Source organism: Sphaeroforma arctica (genome assembly GCF_001186125.1).
Source record: "Sphaeroforma arctica JP610 unplaced genomic scaffold supercont1.553, whole genome shotgun sequence".
Lineage (NCBI taxonomy): Eukaryota > Ichthyosporea > Ichthyophonida > Sphaeroforma > Sphaeroforma arctica.
The window spans coordinates 12,070-12,848 of record NW_014040005.1 but is presented as its reverse complement, the minus strand read 5'-3'; the positions used below and the strand labels follow the sequence as shown (position 1 = coordinate 12,848).

The following is a 779-nucleotide window of genomic DNA, read 5'->3' as shown; positions in this document are numbered from 1 at the left end:
GTATAACCAAATTAACCCTAAACCCTGGGATCAATAGCCAACCAGTGTCAAAATATCAGGGCAAAATTGAACACCAAGCTGACCTGGAATTTGCCACCACCCAAAAAACTTGATCCCACGAAACTAAACGTTGTAACGTAAAACGTTATGAGGTTGGCACATAAGCGTGTTTGTTGGAATGAATTCGGCTTTTTGTACTCGTTTATGTATGTGACACTTATACGTACTCGTCATCTACTGCGAGACACATATATTTATTTAAATATATTGTTGACACAAAATTGCCAAAGGTGTAGATACTATGCCTCCCTTAGCGACGACCATATTACACAATCAACAGGACACGATGTTTAAAATCGTTTCGAGCGAAGCGGCTACACAGTGTGGTCCCACAGTCGTATTTGCACACGCTGATCAAGCATGTATATCGAATAGAGCCTTGTATCTACTAGACGCCGGGTGCAAAAATTCAATTGTGGATGAATATACTTTAAAAGATGGATCGGAAGCGAGCATAAAACCGATCACTGAAGACGCTTGTGAAGTTCCTGATTTGAAGGTTTGTATATCAATTGAATCGCCGTTTATAAGTACGTAATTAGTTCATCCAGTATACGATAACGTGGACTATAGTAGTCTTATACTGCCCTTGGTTTTATATGCATTGTGGACATTTTGCTACTACTCGATACCAGTAATCGGAAGAGATCGAGAAATAGCATAGTTTGAGTCCATATTACTACCAGTTGAGATGAATATATATATATATATATATATAT

At 38.3% G+C, this 779-nt stretch overlaps 1 protein-coding gene across 1 annotated transcript in view; it reads left to right on the top strand.

Annotated features, from left to right (window-relative positions):
• The first annotated feature begins 214 nt into the window (after positions 1-214).
• Positions 215-779, top strand: part of SARC_07185 (hypothetical protein) — a 3,984-nt gene continuing 3,419 nt past the window's right edge. The window contains exon 1 of the mRNA XM_014298875.1: positions 215-559. Within this exon, the coding sequence (XP_014154350.1) occupies positions 302-559 (258 nt within the window). The 5' untranslated portion in view covers positions 215-301. The remainder of the gene's footprint in view (positions 560-779) is intronic.